Source organism: Cydia pomonella, chromosome 18, assembly GCF_033807575.1.
Source record: "Cydia pomonella isolate Wapato2018A chromosome 18, ilCydPomo1, whole genome shotgun sequence".
NCBI lineage: Eukaryota > Metazoa > Arthropoda > Insecta > Lepidoptera > Tortricidae > Cydia > Cydia pomonella.
This window is the reverse complement of record NC_084720.1, coordinates 1,394,321-1,413,416: the sequence shown is the minus strand read 5'-3', so window position 1 is coordinate 1,413,416 and position 19,096 is coordinate 1,394,321. Positions and strand designations below refer to the sequence as shown.

Genomic DNA, 19,096 nt, shown 5'->3' with positions numbered 1-19,096 from the left:
AACACTCCCACACATTTTGATTCACTTTCTCCATTAACATCCCACATACAACCATTTCTTCCATAGTCCACAGTTAACCGCCAAGTGTACCTTATTGTAAAGCCATAGGACCTATCTAAGATCAGTTAAGTTGCTGTTAGATCTGTTAATCACTCTTTTGTCAGTTCATTGACAGGTGCCTGTCAAATCTCGCGTCGTAACTGATTTGCGCTGTAAAATTATGTTAAGGGATTAGTGACTATGTATAGAATTTATTAAGGTTGGTTTTAGCTGAAATTGTTTGTTGTTGACTTAATCTTAATATAATAATTGAGATGTTTGCGATTAAAATATTCTTTCATTTGGTTTGTCAGTTTTGAGTTATTTTGTTCTCAGTGACGGGTGTTTATTATTTTATCAGCAATTTTTAGAATTATTTTTTAGAATTACAGTATGTCAATCCATTATATAATATGATTAATAATATTCAAAATAATCGCACGTATTTAGAACTAGCAAGTGTAGCGACCCGTTCCGACTTTACACGGGGAAAACTTAACAAATTGTACATGTACACCTACATCTTCCTCAAGAATCACTGTTGATAATAGGTGAAAATCGTATGAAAATCCGTTCAGTTATTTTTGAGTTTATCGCGAGCATAGAGACATGCAGACAGACAGACGTGGCGGGTGACTTTGTTTTATAAGATTTAATGATATGTCTATAAAAAAATCTGTTTATTTCATAAAAAAACATGCATTTTACAAGCTTAACTACTAATCTTTCATGTAAATTAAAAAGTTTTTTGAGTTTAGGAGTCTATTTGTTCCTAATATGATTCGTTTGAAAAATTATCTTTACCTAAATCACCTAAATGTTTTATATTCAGCTCGCTTTTTGACTTTTTTTACTATTTGTTACTACATCGTTTTCAAGTCTCTCTATAGGTGCCATATTAAAGGTTTTTTTTATACTTAAGTATGTTTTACTAAATTAAGTTAATAGATTGTTTAAAACTTTTTTTTTCATTTTTACCGCCTACAAACTTATCTTTGACAAATCAACTTCAAACCCACTTTCATTTGACATCCGAATAAACAAACAAATTAACATAAATACATTAAATCCGTAATTTACGATGCATTCAGTTATAGGTGAGAATTGGGCATTAAAAACTGGGTCGCAGGGCTAGTTAATATGTTAATTCAATGGTAAAGGGCTTCTTAATTGTCAGATTAACCGATTTTGTTTGACAGCAACTCTTTGATATACATACGACAATAATGACATAAGCGCCAATTGGTTTCATATAAAGCTAAGTTTTATTTCAACACTCATACGGAGTGAAAATTGACGTAAGCGCCAATGAATCTTATAAAATGTTAAGGCGTTTTAATTCAAAATAAGATGAGAAGTAGAATATGGGAGCGGATATTGGTTTAACTGTACTTTGAAATAAAATTATAAATAAAATTAGAATTAAATTATAAATAAATGAAGACAATAAAATTATATGATTTTCTTACAAGTGAGCTGCGGGTTGTAGTCGAGTTCACAAACATCTTAACACGACAATGCTCCATAAATACATCTACAAAGTTTAAGTAGTCCAAATTATGTTCGTCATGTTGGTATGATGTTTAATCCAAGTTTTTCTTTGAATCTTAGTTTGTTAAAAAAAACAATCCAATTCGATTTCAAAGAAAGCACCAAACTAGTTTATAATGGTATAGCACTTAGTTTAATGAAAAAGGAAAAACAGATACAGGCAGACCTCCCGGGACTTGGACTCTGACCATTACAAAGGACCTGAAATTGGTGGAGGTAGATATGGAGGCAACAAAATACCGTACATTGTGGCGTAAATGTATATGGGTCATATACAGCCAGGAAGAAGAAGAATCACTTAGTTTAATGCAAGTTATGCACTGTATAAATCACAACTATACAACTGTCATACTTCCTTTATTTATATAAAGTACTAACACTTTATTAAAAAAAAACAGTGGCCAATTATTACAATTTGTTAAATTGTCCAGCAGTGAGACCTAAGTGTAAATATTTTTATTTTATTGCTTGAAAAGTGCACCGATGATCCATAATAATAATAATAATTATTTTTTATATATTTATTTTCACCTCACAAAGGATACATTTAACAATTACTATTATATAGAGTAAAGGCAAATTCGATTTATACCCTTTGTGAGAGACTGGAGTCTGAACTAGGCGTAAACCTGTTGTAATACAGATCTCCATCCAGGCCCTCACCCCGGAAACTAGGAGTAAGATTTTTAGGAATTAATATTATTGTTATATATAATGTTAAATATCGTAAAGTTTTATTGGTATCGTTGGTTGCAGGTCAATATAATTAAATACAAGTACGCTTTATTCACATTTTGTGCTCGCTTGCCACGTATTATGCACCCTCCGTTATTTTCTCTCATAACGCATTATAATCTGGGGCGAGCAAAACGAATATAGATATAAAAGAATACTGATGATAGTTTTAACCGATTGTTATGAATTATCAAACAAACTATCATAGGCCCTTTGATTATACAACCTTACATAACCTGTCATGTAACACAACATGACAAATGCGTGCAATTAACATTAATGAGCTGGATTACGATTATAAAATGTGTGTTACATAATCTAAGTTTATATTATATTGCTATAAAACATGCACAGAAAGAAATTTCTAGGCAATCAATCTTTATTGTAGTTTTAGAACATAGGTGCCTTGCCTACCTAATATATATAGATTTATTTCTTTCATTTGACGACCGGTCTGGCCTAGTGGGTAGTGACCCTGCCTATGAAGCTGATGGTCCCGGGTTCAAATCCTGGTAAGAGCATATATTTGTGTGATGAACACGGATATTTGTTTCTGACTCATGGGTGTTTATATGTATTTAAGTATTTATAATTATATATATCGTTGTCTAGGTACCTACAACACAAGCCTTATTGAGCTTACTGTGGGACTCAGTCAATTTGTGTAATAATGTCCTATAATATTTATTTATTTATTTATTATTATTATATTAAATTACAATATAAATTATTTCGAACTAATCTATATGAATTTATATTATGATCGTCAACTATTTATTATATACAATGTCAGGATAGAAAAAATCATCAAATATCAATAGCAAAATAAATTCATCACAATCAAGGTTGGGCAAAATACTGCCTTCATCGTATTTAAAATACAAATTACAAAATACATTAAAAATTGTATTTCAAATATAAAATACAAATTACTTTGGTGACAAGTATTTAAAATACAAAATACAAAAACACTCTGTTCAAAATAATGTATTTTAAATACTAAATACATTTTACGATTTTTTTTAACTTATGTGCCGATATTTTTTACAGGTTTTTATGAATTAAAGAACGAATTTCCTTACATAAAATTTTAATATTAGAACCTTAATATGTACAGTCAGTTGCAGAGAGAGGTGACCCGCCCTGCAAACAATTTTCTATGCAGGGGGGGGTCACCTCTCTCTGCAGCTGAATTGTACATATAATGTGTCGAAGTCAAAGGTCCCACTTTGTCGCTTGCCATAAGCACGAGATTTGCTTGTATCTTTATACGAATAACCTGACAAGGGGTCCTTATGGCAAGCGACAAAGTGAGACATTTTGCCGGCCGCGGTCACATATTTTGCCAAAACTCCCGAAGATGCACTGTTTTATTTTGCATTTTTTTCTTAATACTGTAAAAGGTTAACAAAGTTCATATGGAACTCCCTAAAATAAAAATAGATTTAAGTTTAAAAGGACATTCTTATTTTCATCGTAGCTACCAAAAGCTAAAATGCGTCTGCCCTCTACAATTGACTTAGTCGATAGGGAGCGTACATGAACTGTAGGAGGCAGCACAGGAGCCGTCAGATTTTAGGCGCGAGGCGTAAATGTGATGTTTATTGTTCCGATATAGCCCACAAGATGGCAGAACCTACTATGCAAAAGAAAACACGTGACGTGTAAATGTACATGTTTATGGTTCCGATTCAGGCCACAAGATGGCAGACCCTCCAACGCGCACGGTCCCTACTTGTGTTCAATACGCTCGACGAGTTGCCGGTAAAGGTATCCTAACTTGAGACGTGAGTCATCCTTTAGCTTGCTTTGATCGCACTGCCCATACTAAGTAAGTTGGCTAGCCTTTTTCAGAAGACTTGGATCCAATGACATTTATAATTGGCTTCCGAAATTTCTCCTAAGCTTATCGATCGCCGATTTTGGCGCTGCGATCGGATCGCGTTTGTACGTGCTTCAAATCAATTACCAATATGTATTATACCTATTTTTGTTGTAAATTAAGAACCCACTGTGACCCAATGCTGGTTCAAGGCCTCACATCTCTTTTAACACTCGTTGCGGTTTGGTGCTAATACAATACAATACAAATCTTCTTTATTGTAAATGTACATGGAAACACACATCATACATGAAGATGGAGATAAACAACAGGCGGCCTTATCGCCACAGAGTGATAATAGCCAGCCTCTCAGAAAGGAATCCAAGTTATTCCGCCATCGCCAATGGGGTCTGCCGGTCCTTGGTTCGACTTGTAGGGCTCCCACTCCGTGGTTATTATGGCCCACAACTCATCCGCCATTCGGAAGACATGATCAGCCCAGTCCCACTTCAACTTGGCCGCTATCCCAGCTACGTCTATTAGGTATTTGGGTCTTGGAACGCGACTTTTGTTATTCCGTTTATAAAATAACCTTAAAGATGGCGCTTAAGTACATCGCATATCGTCGCATTTACGTTAGCGAATCGTTATATTGACGTAAATGCCATCTCCCGTAAAGACTCTTATTAAAACGAATAATTCTATTAACTAAATGTGCTGTTCCACGGGAAAAGGTACCTTTTTGCGGTTGGTGCTTACGTCGCGTGCACCACATTAGTATTGGAGCATCGTTAAGAACAGCGTAAGGTACCTTTACTCGTGGGACATCACAAATACCCAGTAGTTTTACTGAAATACCTCATAATTATGTTACTAGTGAAAAACAATGTGAAAACCACGATTACCATACATTATACTATCGGTATGGCATTCATTCTCAAAGAGCATAGATATTGGTAATTCTGATGGCTGTTAAGACATTTTATGCTACTTATATTTTCACGCTTATTTGGCAACGAGTTTTGCGAATACCGTGACAAAAGTGTTTGTTATTTAAAATGTTTAGATTTAACCAATAACTGAATACCAACTTTAATGCTAACAACATAAAATTGTGAGATACAGAACTGCGAACATAAAAGAGGAACTCTTAAAAGATAGGTACCTATACTATCCTCTGTCAAATCATCGTAAGTGACCTTTGATGGATGTTGACAGACATGTAACTTTGTCATTCTGTAATAACTGTAATAAGCCATTTAAAGAGTTGACAAGCGAGTGAGGACCTTGACGATTTAAAAAAATTGTACAAAAAACTAAAGTGTACTTAGTATTGACATGTATACAGGGAGTCCCAAGACTATGGGACATCAAGGGAAAGTACCTTAAATATAGTAGATAGGATATTTTGCTGAAAGAAGACATTATTTTATTTTTAAAAGTAAATAATATTGCATTAAAAAATATCAAAAAAAAAATTGAAAATTGCTTACTTTTTCTGGGAATTAAACCGAATCTTGAATTTTTAATCAAAAATTTTACTCTATTCATTTTATTTGCGATATCATTTTTCTGAGATGACTTATTTTTTATGCATTCTTTCAATTGGCATCATAAAAATACAGGATATTTTTAGGTTACAAAGTAACTTATTTTTTTTAAATCTTTGAATGCAGTGTTACTCAGTTTCGAAAATAAAATAAAGTCTCCTTTTAGCAAACTATCCTATGTCTTATATTTAAGGTACTTTCCCTTGATGTCGCATAGTCTTGGGACGCCCTGTATTATACCTTAAGAAAAATTTCAAACGCTTCTTTCTTATCGCGGCAGTCATGCGGCAACGATTGTCATTCATACAAGGAAATTGACTTAGAAAACGCCCGCGACAATGCTACAGCCATTAATGGCGCAACAGTAAAATAATTTTGCCTCTATGCTGTAAAGTAGCATTCCATTGGAAATATAAGGTACTTAAAATATGTTAACATTTATTCAGCTAAAAAAATAAAATAAAATTGAATTCTACAAATATCAAAAAAGCAGACAAGAACCGAATGAAGTGTCTCACTCACGTTAAAGTCATTCAAAAATTTAGTTAAAATCCGAATTTCACCTTAAGATCACTTATTTTTTACAACTTCGCATGCGAAAATAACGATTATAATGGTGCCATTCCACGCCAAAGCTACAATTATTCCTAGATTCGTAGATTTATGGAATCCTTGGTTGAGCTGTCATTGTTGTAGTCATAATGATTGCATTTGACCTAAATGACAATCGTGGGAGTCTGACAGGTAACGTGACTATTGCTTGAGGTTTGGACCTGCGGCTAGCTGGTATGACCACAAATGGACCGAGTAATAGTATGATCTGTGTCTAAAGTATCCATCGAATATGCTGGAAAAGCGTCATACACTTCTAATTTTCTACTTCAAGATTTTTTCAGAAATGAACATCGAAATATAATGTTTATTTATAGTTTGTATTATTATTTTTAAATTTATGTATAAGTTATTGTTCCATATTTTAATTACCTAAAATAAACAATTAATGAACAAATATAATTGTTTTATTTTTTGTTTCTGCCATAAATGTACAATCGATGTCAAAAATATGTGACGTTCGGCGGGAAAAGGTACCTGATGGCGGTTGGCGCTTACAACGCATGGCATTGCATTAGTATTGCAATATGGGTAAAACAGACAGCCCCATGTGCAGAGCGTGCATGGAAGAAGAAGAAACAACAAAACATATTCTCCTAGACTGCAAACAGGTAGAAGTATACAGGAACAAATACCTAGGGACTCCGTGCACACTAGGAGAGGCATTTAGCAACCTGAAAACTTTGCTAGGCTTCGTGGAGGAGCTGGGGTGGTTAGAGTAGCGCTACCTCGTTTCACGCAAAATAGGCACAATGGTTGTCGATTTGCGGAAAATGCCCAGAAGCACTAACTAACTAACTAACTAGTATTGGAGCGTCGTTAATAACAGCGTAAGCGCCGACCGCCATAAGATACTAAACCCGTGAGACGTCACATATGTTTAGACATTTGTAGTTTACAATTTAGTCGCCTACAATAATTTACGGTGTGAATATTTTTATATATATGAAGCAGCGAATATGTTTCCATGTTTTCGGGGTTGCTCCCATGGTAAAAGTTGCACAGCATGACCTATATATTCACATCGTAAATTATTGCAGACGACTAAATTTACACTCTATATGGAAAAAACAGAACAATGACGTTACGGTCAGGTTACCTATTTATTATACTACGTCGGTGGCAAACAAGCATATACGGCCCGCCTGATGGTAAGCAGTCTCTGTAGCCTATGTACACCTGCAACTCCAGACATCTCCATCTCCAACATGCGCGTTGCCGACCCTAAATTTCGTGCATGGTGTGAAATAATTTATTTTAAATACAGAAATACATATTTTACCTGCATCTGTAGTACATAGTAAATGTAGTAATGCACGATTTATGCCTCAATATTATAAGCTCCGTAACTTAACACCTTGTAACATAAATTTACTACTATTTATCGTAACCCGGCCGATTCTGACTAAACAATTTGTATTTGTTTTCAACTCGTTTTCATACGCCGTTCGGTTTTGACGATCGTCTTGGTGATTGGCTTGGCGCGCATCGTACGCACGATAGTAGGAGATACGTTATAAGGAATATCTCATCTGTTATTAATAAATGATAGATAATATTCACGTTGAGTCACATTGCAAATAGGTTGCCTAGTAAAATTGCGTACGGATTTTATATATTTTTTAAATTTGTTATTTAAACGTATATTATATCAAATGAAAGCTTATTTTATATATAATCTAACTGAAATATGCCTGCTGTTTAGTTCTATTTCTGATGCTGTTTTATTTCTGTATTGTAATACGTTGCCTTAAATTAGTCTAGTCCATGGTTGCCTAAATTTTAGATAAAAATCGGTTAAGATATTCCTTATAACTATACCTAGATATTTTTCTAGCAGGAACAGAATTTGCTTAGTGCTTACCTCAATAAAAATATCGACAATCTTGTTATCGATAAGTGTATACTTACTACTTCAACGAAGTATACATATTTAAGTAAAAGAGAAAGAGGGTCATTAATACATCAATGCGATACTGTTCATAATAAAAAACTAAGATACACCTACACTGTGGCCATATACAGAGACACAGACACAGATTTGCTATGGGATCAAAAATGGGTTTAATATAGTACATGTTGTATCATTCTGCGTCAATTTGAAAGACAATTTGTGTGTGTGTGTATCATGGAGTGACTTATGGGAGAATTAATTCAGTGACACGAAGAAAGAAAGTTACAAAAGGGTTTCAATTTGTTTTCTAAAGTATGTAAAATATAAATAAATTTATAGTTTTGTTACTATTATCTATTTTTAACGCACCCTATTACCCTATATTTTTCTTTGTATTACCTCTATCACGTTGAAGTGGCACTTATCGATAACAGGACTGTCGATGTTTTTATTTTGTCAAACACTTAGACGTGAACGTTTGTGCTACAAAAATATCTAGGTATACTTATAACGTATCTTATACCAAGACGTTCACTTCATTTCGCATGCACCAATTAGCGTGAGCGAACCTCAACGTCGAATCAAAAATAAGATCAAAACCATAACAAGTTATGATATCTGAATCGGGCTTCTTGTAATGATATCCGTTTACTATGTTAATATTTATCGTAATGTTGTTTTTAATGTTTTTGCATTGTTTCCGTGGCTCACAAGAACTATGTCGTTTTCCTGTGTACAGGTCTTGGTGAATCGGTGCATTTATTTATTTAAATGGTCCCTTCTAATATTTTATATGCATAAGTATCGTTGTCTGTCTGTCTTTCTGTTGCTTGTTCACGCTGAAACCGCTGAACCGATTTAGATGATATTTCGTATGGAGATATATTTAGCTAGATCGAGGCCTGAGAAAGACATAAGATAGTTTTTATCAATTCTTATTACAATTCTATACCCTTGCTTTATGATTTCGACATTTTGTTTAAAGATACAAAGTAAACCAAGGTAAAGTTTATCAACTGAAAATATTCGCCCTATTTTTTAAATACATCAGACAAATATTACGTATACTAGACCTAAATATGTATATTTTCATTACGTATACTTGATTTTATATTAATTAAACATGTCGTTTCTAAAAACAAACCGTTTGCAGTTTCGAAACTTGCTTTGGCCGTTATTTTAGCAATATGGCGTAACGAGATATGTCGACATAATTTTATTATGTTTGACAGTAACTAACGGTCGTATTTACATATTCGTCAGCCTTTTTTTTGTTCACGGAGTGGGCGAATGCGTTTACGCACCGTCCCCCCGGCCGCGGGAAGGGCTGTGGGACTCGCCGCTCCTGTCCTCTCTCTCCTGGAGGGGAGACAGAACTTGGCCCAACCTTTACCTGCCTACCTTGGGGGATCGAGTACACTCCACCATGGCGCACCATAAACTGTGATTGATGATCCTAAAGTTGATAGTTTAAAAAAAGAAAATGGAACCCTTTTTTTTAAATGCTCATAAACCAATCCCGAATAGGTAACAGTTCCGATTGCTCAATGTGCCCAATCGATATTTAGTTTTATTATCTGTATATGTATAAGTTACTCATAAATAAATAATGGAACTACTTTATTTATTTATGAGGAACTTATATATATACCTATGTTATGATACATCAATTTTAGGATTAACTTGGTTTATTTATAATATTTGTTTAACATGCAAAGGGGCTGTCGAATAATCATGTCATACTAATTAAGGGGAGAGAGGGTCTGCAAAGGCTTCCTTGCAAAAAAAAATCTAAAAAACGTGATTTCAAAAACTAGCCAAAAAATCCTAAAAAATATGATTTTAATATTTTTGTATCAGGTATCTGTTGGCATTAGGTACAAAAAAATATATGTATTTGATTTATTATCGTATAAATTAAAAAAAGACTTAAATGTTTTACAAAGTAACAAATAAATAAAATAAAATAAAAATAAATAAATAAATATTATAGGACATTATTACACAAATTGACTAAGTCCCACAGTAAGCTCAATAAGGCTTGTGTTGAGGGTACTTAGACAACGATATATATAATAAATAAATATTTATAAATACTTAAATACATAGAAAACACCCATGGCTCAGGAACAAATAATACGAAACATAAAGCAGGTAATAAATTATGTATGTACCAAAGTGAAAAAAAATTACAACTGTCATTTCTGTATAAGGTATACATAATTTGCAGTTTTTATTTTTTGGATAAAGGTCCCTTTTACCGAAACCCGTGTCGGGTTATTACTAGATCAAAGAATCAAATTTGTAGTTACGGGTTTCATTCGTCATGTTTAATTCCCAAATGAAAAGTACAACCGTCCTTGACGCGACTCTTCGCCGTCCATACAAAGTGAGGTTATGGTGTGTGTACTAAAATCGCTAATCACTTGCAAAAACGGTTTCCTGTCAATTGGCAAGCGCTTTCGGCTCAGTCTGTCTTTGTGGGGGCCTGTTTCCGGTTTATACCAATGATTAATAATTATTTTGATGGGGATAGGGTCCCCTTTTTGATTGCAGGATACATTATAAGTCCTACAGGACATTGATACATCACAGTAACAATAACATAGATAGAAATTCTGCTTTACCACGTACAATAGCGTCAGTGGGGTGACACTTCTCCTTTCGGGTATTCTCGGCTCCTTTCGGCTCAGCATTGCTCCGAGCAATTATTAGGGTTGGCACAACTTGACGGCCCTATACGTGCCCGACCACAGATAAGATAATGACTTTTTTTTAATAAAAGTATTTATTTACAATAACAATATACATAATGGATATATACAGATGATTACTATAACTAGCTTATATCTAAAATAGGCCCTTGAGGCATTGTACCAAGGGTGCCTGCGGCATTTCCTCGTTGTATCGCAATACTGATACGTTGTGCGAGGAAGCCGCCAGCTCTTCGGCCACCAGTTACGTCAACCAGACGTTTCGCGATTTCTCCAAAAAAAACTTGTGCGCGCTGGGGCCCCATGGACCTAGAGTTTCAACACCAAATGGTACAAAATGGTACTCTCTACCGAGGCTCTTATATTTATTACGTTTCAAAATTTCGGCGCTTTCCGCCGCTGCGCCCGCTTTTACCTTAGTCCGTTGGAGGTAATGACTAGATAATGACTTGAATTTTGACAACCCTAAATAGCCTAAACTAAAGGGATAGTGCCTTACATTAGAACAACATAATTCGTCCCTGAATCCTTTTACCCTACTAGGGTTCTCATTAGTTTCAGCACAAATAAATATATACTTATAAATAAATTAATAAAAATATACTTGAATTTTCGACATAGATCAAATTGTACATTTAAAATAAAATAATATCCTTTTAATCCAACTGTAATGACTCCATATGAAAATTTTATTATTTTATTTAGAAATAATAATAAATCGTTTATGGTTGTAAATTTAAATGTATAAAAACTCATTATATTTCGAATTAATAATAATCGCTCAGGGAAAATAACAAAAAAAAATTAAATGTAATATTATTTTTTGTTGTATGTCAATGAAATGTTAAAAAATTTGAAATAATAAAAGGCTTATTTATTATTTATTTATTATAATTCGTCCCTGAATCGCTTTCAAACTTCAGTTTTCTTGGAAGTGTCATTTCTGTACGGTAGTACTTTTATTTATTCTGTGACAGCGTTAAGTTTTTAATTTTTTTTTTACAATTATGGCCTGGATGTGAGTCTTTTAAGCCAAGACGTTTTTCATACAAAACTTCTCGGCCCGATTCGAACTTTAAGATACGTCCAATATTAGGTACGATATGGATCGGATATGACAGTGTCAAAAGTGACGTTTTTGTTCGAAGAAATGTCACTTTCCGCTACTCACTCTTTTTTCTTTTGTTAACAGTTTTTATCAAGGAAAACTAGTGCCAGATAGTTCCGTTAATGTTCATGCCAAGTTTGATGTAATTTTAAGGGGGTTCATCCTCATACCCTAGAGCCTAAATGGTCGCGTACTGTGCGGTTTAAGAGGAATTACCTCCCGCGAACGCTCCGGCTGTGGAATGAGCTCCCTGCCGAGGTTTTCCCGAGGATATACAGTATGTGGGGTTCTTCAAAAAAGGAGTGTACAGGTTTCTAAAGGGTCGGCAACGCGCATGTAACACCTCTGGAGTTGCAGGCGTCCATAGGCTACGGTGACTGCTTACCATCAGGCGGGCCGTATGCTTGTTTGCCACCGACGTGGTATATAAAAAAAAGTATTCCGTTATAAAATGAGAGCGTTATTTCGATTGTATATTGTATGGGAGCGCCTGCTTAGCACCGGATTCGTGTGACTCTAAAGAGGATAGGCCACGGCCGCTTCTTCATACATACGAAAACCCCATTTTCCTCTCTGGATGTTGACGTTATGGTTTTTATTACGTATTTTGATGTATATTAACCATAGCTATGCCCCTATGTTTGATGTTTTCGATATTTTTATTTGTGTGAAAATTAGGAGCGCAAAACAAATTTCATACAAATTTTTAAATGCTCCTTTTATACTAATTAAACATAGGGGCGTTTCTGTGGTTGATATACAACAAACTGTGTCAAAATGTTTTAAATAATATTAATATCCAGAGAGAAAAATGAGGACTACTTTTATACAGTGTGTCCCTGGCCATTGGACAAAGCCGAAATGTACATATGCATTAGGGTCTTTAGAACCAGTGTACAAAGTATCATAACAACCGGTGTAGCGGTTTCGAAGAAATTAACAAATTACCATTTTTTACTTTGGAGCAGCCTGTATGTGTTAGTAGCTCCTACGGTAATATCCTCAAAGAATAGTATGGAACCTTCTTCGACCTTTTTGATTATCTTTTTTATTTGTGACACTAATAAGCTTCTGACTTTTGAAAAATGTCATCATTATCAAACAAATTGTCAAAAACACTGCCAAAGATTAACACAGTGTTTCTTTTTGTTGTCGATTATTGCAAATAACTTTTGTTCGAAAAATTATTGTTTTTATCTTTTGTTCTAATTTAAAAAATATTAACGTCAGAGCATTCCTGAGAAGCAACCCAACGTGGGATTTCAGGGTTTGTCCAATGGCTAAGGTCATTCTGTATGAAAAGACGGTTTCGAGGCGGCCATGACCATGGCCTATGCTCTCAATAATATGTCGCCCATGGTCGTTATGATTGAATTTATTGAGGCACACTATAACTGTTGGTCAGATATTTTTAAAAACTTTGTCTTATCATATATTATTGTTGATAGGTATCTATACTTAACCATGTATAAGAAACATCAACTATCGCTACTCAAACGATAATAAATCTACGGTTCAAGGCTCAAGTCAACCACAAAACCAAAAGAACGAAAAATATTACTAATTCCCCAGACTTTTACTACTTTTTTCTTCTGAGCACCTGTCCTTCGCCCTAATCTGTCATCGCTAGCTTTCTCCGTTTGCTACTAATAGTAAAAGGGCTTATAAGCCTTGCAGATACGAAGGCACTTAGGATATTTAATATGAGCGCCATCATAGAGTTTAATTAAGATATATCTTAAGTGCGTGCATGGACAACCGTTTACTAGTCTTTGGAGAAGTCTTAGGTTTCAGGTAGACTAGGGCCGAAGTCAAACTTGCTAGAGTGTGTGCGGAAAGAGAAAGAGTCGTAGAATATATTGGTTTCCTCATATTCAAAGGCTCTGAGGGCCTACCGCGAACCACGTTCGATGTGTTGCCTCCCTATCACACTTACGCACGAATTTACAAGTGCGACAGAGATGCAACACGTCGAACGTGGTTCGCGGTAGGCCCTCTGCTCTTTCCGCGCAGACTGTTCACTGTCTCCTCTCATCTACTCAAAGGTTATAACTGGAAAAAATCCCTCAAAGGGATACGTTCTCCTTTGTACTTCATTCTAATTGAATGTTACTTTTAATATGTATTTTTGTACAATAAAGAGATTACTACTACTACTGTACCTAGTAGAGGAATTTGACTCGAAAAGTATAGAAAAATCGCTACTAAATTGCTATTTATAAGATTGAAATTTAGAAAATAAAGCTTAAGTAATAAAGATTATGTTTCTTCTGCATTGCAATGGTTCATTATTCCTGATACACCATACTTTTTAAGTATTATCTAAGTATAATTAATTAAGTATAATCTAAGCTTTATCTCAATAGTGTGTAATATATCGTTGGACAGCTCTTTCAAAATAAATAGGGTCCAAACTGTAGCCGCCGTGCAGGTCAGGATCTCGACGACTTAAATAAAACTTCGATTTATAATGAAGTGAAGTATAATTTTCCCAAAGGTACTGGTTTACAAGGGTTCTTGCCAAAACGGTTCAATGTAGAAGATAGGTGTTGAAAGTATGGAGGATGATGCAAGAGTGATTTGCAATATTTTACTTGATCAGTACAAAGGTTCAGATTTAAATGCTTCCAATTGGCCGCGAAACAGATTATGTGGAGCGCTCCTATTGGTGCTTTTAAAAAGCCTCCGAATGCTAGCCGAGCCCGACGGCTGCGTTTAGCTACTGCATTGATTTTTATATAATATTAAGTTGCAGTCGCAACACAAACCATTATTTGATAAAGTGAGTATATTCGGAAATAATCGCTCCGAAATAAAAAAAAATGTTCTCCCCCCTCCAACTTTCGAACCATGGGTCCAAAAAATATGAAAAAATCATGAAAACTGTAAAGCTTAATAAAGACTTTCAATGAAAACTTTAGCGGACATGTTCAGTTCAGCTGTTTTTGAGTTATCACAAAAAGTCTTACCTTCTTAGTAAAAGACGTATGAAACGCTGCGGTCCCTTTTGCTTGTTATTTTTAAGATCATTCGACAACTACGGAACCCTACACTGAGCAGGGCCCAACATGCTCTTGGCCAATTTGACACCCGCAACACCAGAGGGGTTGTAAGTGCGTTGCCGGCTTTTAAGATTGGAATAGGTACTTTTTTTAAGGCCGTAACGGTCCAGAAATACCGCAGCCGACAATTTATTCCACAGTTTTTACATTATAGATTTGTGTTTTCAATTTAATGGTATTCCCGTTCGTTGATAAATAAATTAAAAACTATTGAGTAAGGTCACGGCCATAAAAGCACAACAATGGTTAACTTTTATAGTTAAAGTTAACCGATCGTTAACGAGCCAATAAATTAAGACCGATAAGATAACCAATGAATCAGTTGATGGTTATCTGACTTGTTTACAGCTCACGGTTATTTTATTATACTCTTTTTTTTAATGTTTGAGTTGAAGTAATTGTATTGTAATTTATTCTGGAATGTAAAACCCTTTAAGAACGGAAGTGACAGATGTAAACATGAAAGTAAGCAATAAAAAACTTGAAGTTCTTAACACCTTGTCGTTGCGGCGCCTACGCCCTGACGCGCGGAGTGCAACTCGAAGTGAAGGCATATGGGAAGGTCATTTTGCTAAAATTTATTTTCAGATATTCTAATTTTCATCATATCATTTCCCAATATCACAGATTATATAATAGTTTTTACGAAAACCGCAAAGTTCTTCAAATTCGCTCATAGGTCAGCCGGAGCTGCTACTTTGTCAGATGACAGTTTAGATACTATCATGATTTAAAAAAAAACAGTTGGTCGGTTGTATCGCTGTGGATAGACCGTCAATAGGGTTGTTTCCAATTTTTTGAAATGCTTGTATTACGTTCTATATTAACTAAAAATTGCCCTAAAATTCAACTTTTATACTAAAAACGGCTTTAAATATGTTAAATTAACAAAATATATTTTGACAGATGCTTTCGCGCCCAAAACGCTCTTTGAAAATTGTGTGACGTCACAGTTTACGGTTTGACACATAACTACATACACACGTAGAAGATACGAACTGTCAACTGACATTTGTCATTTGTTGTTTATCGCCTAACTGTCAACAGTGTCAATCCGAGAGTTGTGACGTCATTAGAATCTTCAATGACGTTTCGAGTTTGGTCACGTGACGTGTGCGAAAAGATATTTTAAATTCAATATTTACAAAAATATGGTCGTCATTACAGGTCCCCTAAAAGTAGTTTAACATGTTCTTATAATCCAAAAGAATTTATTGGGATACAATTCTGCCCAAAGATTTGTAGATGGAAACAACCCTATTGATGACATGAACATGTAAAAAATACGCGCCTTACCGCTTATGCCGTTTATGGCGTTTCAGGCGTTTCACCTGATGAAATGCTACATGCAAAGTTTCATGATTTGTTATTGCTATCATAAAAAGGTAAAGCGCTTATTTTTTACATGTTCATGCGACCAGCTGATGTTCTTACCACCGCGATATAACCGGCTGGCAAAATATCAAACAGACCTCCTGTTTGATATTTTGCCATGATAAAAAAAATTACGTGTTTCGGTGGCTGCCATTCCTCAACCCACCAACGGAGCGGCAGCTAATGTCCACGAGGGTTCATCATACATAGCCGTTAACCAATATACGAGTTTTCGCCCGGGAGGCGATTGGTCATGGATATCTGTTCCTGGCTCGCGGTTTATAAATACTTTTCGAAAAATTACTGCCTGGCAACCCAAAGGCAAAACGAAGACACTATTCAGATTAAGTTCGGTTTCATCCGCCAAAACTTGATGAAACTTCCCAATAGGATCCGCATCAAGTGACTGTCACGAATTTCGCAGGATGTTACGGAATCTGGACAATCCAGATCGTTTCGTGACTAAGCCTCTGAATCAAGATCCTTCTTGAAATATTTTATGAGCAAAATGACCGAGAAGGTATTTTATTTTTCCTTTGAAGCAGCAACAAAAGTGTTATTCATTTATTGCATTTGAACGTATATGCTATAATTTATAACGAATTTAAGATTCAAAGATGAGGCAGAGAAAGCAGTCATACCGTATTGAGCGTTTTCATGCTCTTCTATCCGATATCGAATGTGAGGTAAAAACGCTCTTACTCGTAAAGTCGAAGCATTCTTTTTTTAGATTATTTAAAAAAAGTCATTTATTATCGCAAATAAAAGTACACCCAGCAACGTATAAGCATTAGACTTTTTGTTTGCCGCGATATCTATTGTCGAATAGCAGTACTGAGAGTTCCGCTACTTGGTGTCGACTGCGAATATAATAATCATTTTGGTACCAAAACTGATGTATGGAGTAAGCACTCTATTACTTCTTATTTCTCTATGGTAGAGGAGAACTATATATATGATAGAGGAGAACGAAATATATATATTAGCCTATAAGATTGTCCCACTGCAGAACAAAGGCCTCCCCCCTTTCCCGCCATTTATGAAAAAAAAAAAATTGACCAGGTTATCGCCCTTTAAACTTACACTTCAAAACCTCTTCTGGTGTTGGCTGGAAACGAAACATGTGATTGAACTTTTTTCTATCAATGAACAACCTGTCATGTAAACATAGGTTTAATTTAGTTCTCCCTTCTATCTTCATTATTTACTCTTTCGACTTGTTTAACTTTAGTCCAGAGCCCGTACATTATGGAGTGTGGAATTAAGAGGAGTGACATCTCTTATGGTAGAACTGTTGCAAAAGTGTCCAGCTGTCAGCTATAAATAATAGTTCCAAATCTCTCCAGAGTAGCGCTGGAGTAGCTAAGAACTTAGGCGCTATTGACGGAGTGAAGTGCGCTGTCTATGATTTGATTTTTTTGTTCAAGTATTCTAGGTATTGTAGCGCCACCTATTTATGGTTTTTTGGTGACACTTTTTGGTACATGGAGATTTATTTCCTTACCTCCACCTTCCGTACCGTACATGTCATGCCGTTGACAGAAAAATGACGTCACGCCACATAGAGTATGATTTCAATGTGTCTCAATTAGTCTTTTTGTAATAAATAATCATTTGTCAACCTCTTTACTTAACTGATATATATACTTGACAATTTAGTACAGAACTTCTACGTCTAACGTCTTTCATCTTATTGTCACTCAACTAAATAATATATTGTTTGTTTATTAAATAATACATTTATTTTTTATTTTTAACTGTGTATTTTACGCAACAAGTATATTTTTTCTACTAGGCGACCGAATATTCGGCATGACATGCGAATATTTTGAGTCACAATTATTATGAAAACTGTTGGCCAACAAAACACAACGTTTGCTAGTGAAGTTATTATTACTTTGTAATATTTTTCTTTTTAGGTAGGTGCAACAGATATTCGGTATTCGGTCGAATAGTAGGCAATATAAGCACGAATACCGAATATTTGTCCAATATTCCTGGCATCTCTAGACTCTTTTCTCTTGTACGTCCCTGACGTACAATTGCCACAAATTTACAGGCTCGGTTGGTTATGGAAATAACGATTATTTAGTGTCGTTTTTCGTGAGTTTCCTACGAAATGCTATATAAATTATTTTCCTCTTGTCCACAGTGGCAGCAGTATGCATCCTTCTAGAAGTAGGCGCGATCCCGAGCCGGCGGAGCGGCTTCATATGCAACGATCCTGCTCTCTCTTTCCCGCACGTGGGGGACACGTTTTCCCTCTCACTCGTCGGAGCTGTCACTGTCATCGTGCCTTTTATTATTGTAAGTATACTGGTTTTGTGATGTCCATAACAATTATTTGTTTTTTAGGTTCTCCCTACCACATCCTTCCACAAGCTCAAAATATTACCGAACATTCTCCTCTCGTGTGAAAGTCAACACCGACATTGGCGAATTCACCCTGTGCAAATTGGCAGGGAGTAAAAGCCAGAAGAAGAAAAAAAAAAGTATACTGGTTTTGTTCATCGTATTTAAGGAACAACTAAGTTCGTGTCATCCACGATGGCGCGCAGATTTATCAAATCTAACCTCTAAAAACATGGCAATACGAGTCAAGGCTCGCGTCGTCGTGAATGACACGATCTATACA

The 19,096-nt window shown here is 35.3% G+C and overlaps 2 protein-coding genes across 3 annotated transcripts in view; both read left to right on the top strand.

Moving 5' to 3' along the window:
- LOC133527638 (nose resistant to fluoxetine protein 6-like) overlaps positions 1-19,096 on the top strand; it is a 356,837-nt gene that overhangs the window by 245,616 nt on the left and 92,125 nt on the right. The window lies entirely within an intron of this gene.
- LOC133527646 (phospholipid phosphatase 2-like) overlaps positions 1-19,096 on the top strand; it is a 162,772-nt gene that overhangs the window by 131,751 nt on the left and 11,925 nt on the right. For both annotated transcript variants that reach the window (XM_061864746.1, XM_061864747.1), the window contains exon 3: positions 18,614-18,768. In XM_061864746.1, coding sequence (XP_061720730.1) covers positions 18,614-18,768 — 155 coding nt within the window. The remainder of the gene's footprint in view (positions 1-18,613; positions 18,769-19,096) is intronic.